This window comes from Moschus berezovskii, chromosome 22 (assembly GCF_049115385.1).
Source record: "Moschus berezovskii isolate FMDL1 chromosome 22, NW_MosBer_1.0, whole genome shotgun sequence".
NCBI classification, from domain to species: domain Eukaryota; kingdom Metazoa; phylum Chordata; class Mammalia; order Artiodactyla; family Moschidae; genus Moschus; species Moschus berezovskii.
In genome coordinates this window covers 5763445-5765573 of record NC_142481.1, presented here as the reverse complement: position 1 = coordinate 5765573, position 2129 = coordinate 5763445, and the positions used below count along the sequence as shown (strand labels likewise).

At 41.5% G+C, this 2129-nt stretch overlaps 1 protein-coding gene across 1 annotated transcript; it reads left to right on the top strand.

Annotated features, from left to right (window-relative positions):
- The first annotated feature begins 297 nt into the window (after nt 1-297).
- LOC129546468 (vomeronasal type-1 receptor 4-like) lies at nt 298-1329 on the top strand. The gene has a single exon (XM_055411469.2). The coding sequence runs from the start codon at nt 298-300 to the stop codon at nt 1327-1329; it is 1032 nt and encodes a 343-aa protein (XP_055267444.2).
- Nucleotides 1330-2129: the final 800 nt, after the last annotated feature.

Genomic DNA, 2129 nt, shown 5'->3' with positions numbered 1-2129 from the left:
TCAGAGAAGTCCCTACAATAAACCAATATATTCTTTAAAATTTAGAAGGGAATGCATTTGGAATTGACCTGTTTTAAGATGAGGGCACTGATGAAGATATTTTTCCTTCAGTAAGCTTAGTAAAATCTTGTTTTATGCTTTCTTTCAATTTACTCTCATTTGTCATTGCTTCCACCAGGTCACCACCACTTCATCCTTCCTGCTGACTTTTTTCATAAAATATGCTCTCATCATCGTTTCCTGTCTCGTGAAGCCTTGGCAATTTCACAAAAGCACACAAGGAAGAGTTGTCTCTCGATGTCACAGATATCTATGAGCCACTCTACTCTGAGGAGTCACTGTTGCCATCATGTAAAGGGGAGTATCTTGAATGGCACAATAGCTCCCAGCCAACTGGCCGTAGGAATAACCTTCTTGTTACAGACTGTGCTTGGACTCTGGGGCAATTTCTCCCTTCTGTACCGTTATCTTTATCTTTACCACACTCAGTGTAGGTTGAGGGGCACAGATTTGATTTGCAAGCACCTGGCTATTGCAAACATTTTGGTCATTCTCTCAAAAGGAGTCCCTCAGACAGTTACAGCTTTGAGAGTGAAACATTTTGCCAGTGATTTTGCATGCAAACTTATTTTGTATGTTGACAGAGTGGGTAGGAGTATGTCCATCAGCATCACCTGCCTCTTGAGTGTGTTTCAGACAATCACAATCAGCCCCATAAACTCCTGTTGGAAGAAACTTGAAGTCAAAGCCCCAAAGTACATTGCCTTCTCCATTTCCTTCTGCTGGATCCAGTGCCTGTTTGTAAATCTCATTTTTCCTCTGTATGCAATATATGTTTCTCACAAAAGGCGCAGCACAAACATGACAAATACAAGAGATTCAGGGTACTGTGTTGCCACAGATCTTGAGAAAATCTCAGGCTCAATATATGTAGCTTTGATAGTGTTCCCTGAAGTTTCATTTTCTGTGCTCATCTTCTGGGCCAGTGGATCCATGATTCTCACCCTGTACAGACACAGTCAGAGAGTTCAGTATATTCACAAGGCTACTGTGTCTCCCAGACCCTCCGCTGAGTCCAGAGCCACCCAAAGCATCCTGCTCTTGGCGAGCACCTTCATGTGTTTCCACACCCTGTCCTGCATCTTTCACATTACTCTTGCTATTTTTAATAATCCCAGTTGGTGGTTGGTGCATATAACTGGGCTGATTAATGTGTGTTTTCCCTTTATCAGCCCCTTTCTGCTCATGAGCCGTGACTCCATTGTATCCAGTCTCTGCTTTCTGTACATGAAGAACTCAGTATCCCCTAATCTTATCAGAAAAACATAAATTGTATGTTTTTAAATTTTTATCAAGGTATAGTTAATTTATCTTGCTGTATTAGTTCCAAGTGTATATCAAAGTGAATCAGTTGTAGATATATATGTATATCTACTCTTTTTAGATTTTTTTCCCATATAGGCCATTTAGAGGATTGAGTAGAGTTCCATGTGCTTTACAGTAGGTCCATTCTTTTTGTTGTAAACCAGGCCTCGGGGCATGTGGGACTTGGTTCCCACCAGGGATTGGACCCCTATCCCTGCCTAGAAAGGACTTAATCTTAACCACTGGACCATCCAAGAAGTCCCCACTAGGTCCTTTTTTTTTTTTTATTGGAGGCAAATTATTTTACAATATTATATTGGTTGGTTTTGCCATAAATTGACATGAATTCGCCCCGGGTGTACATGAGTTCCCCCTCCTGAACCCCCCTCCCACCTCCCTCCTCCCTTTATCCTCCCTCTGGGTCATCCCCGCATGCCAGCCCCGAGCATCCTGTAACATGCATTGACCCTGAACTGGTGATTTGTTTCACATATGACAACATACATGTTTCAATGCCATTCTCCCAAATCATCCCACCCTCACCCTCTCCCACAGAGTCCCAAAGACTGTTCTACACATCTGTGTCTCTTTTGCTGTCTCGTATACAGGGTTATCATTTGCATCTTTCTAAATTCCATATATATGCATTAGTATACTGTATTGGTGTTTTTCTTTCTGGCTTACTTCACTCTGTATAATAGGCTCCAGTTTCATCCACCTCATTAGAACTGATTCAAATGTATTATTTTTAATGGCTGAATAAT

Bases quoted from the DNA above. Each gene is read 5' to 3' on its own strand.
- LOC129546468 (XM_055411469.2), top strand. From the start codon at position 298: ATGTCACAGATATCTATGAGCCACTCTACTCTGAGGAGTCACTGTTGC.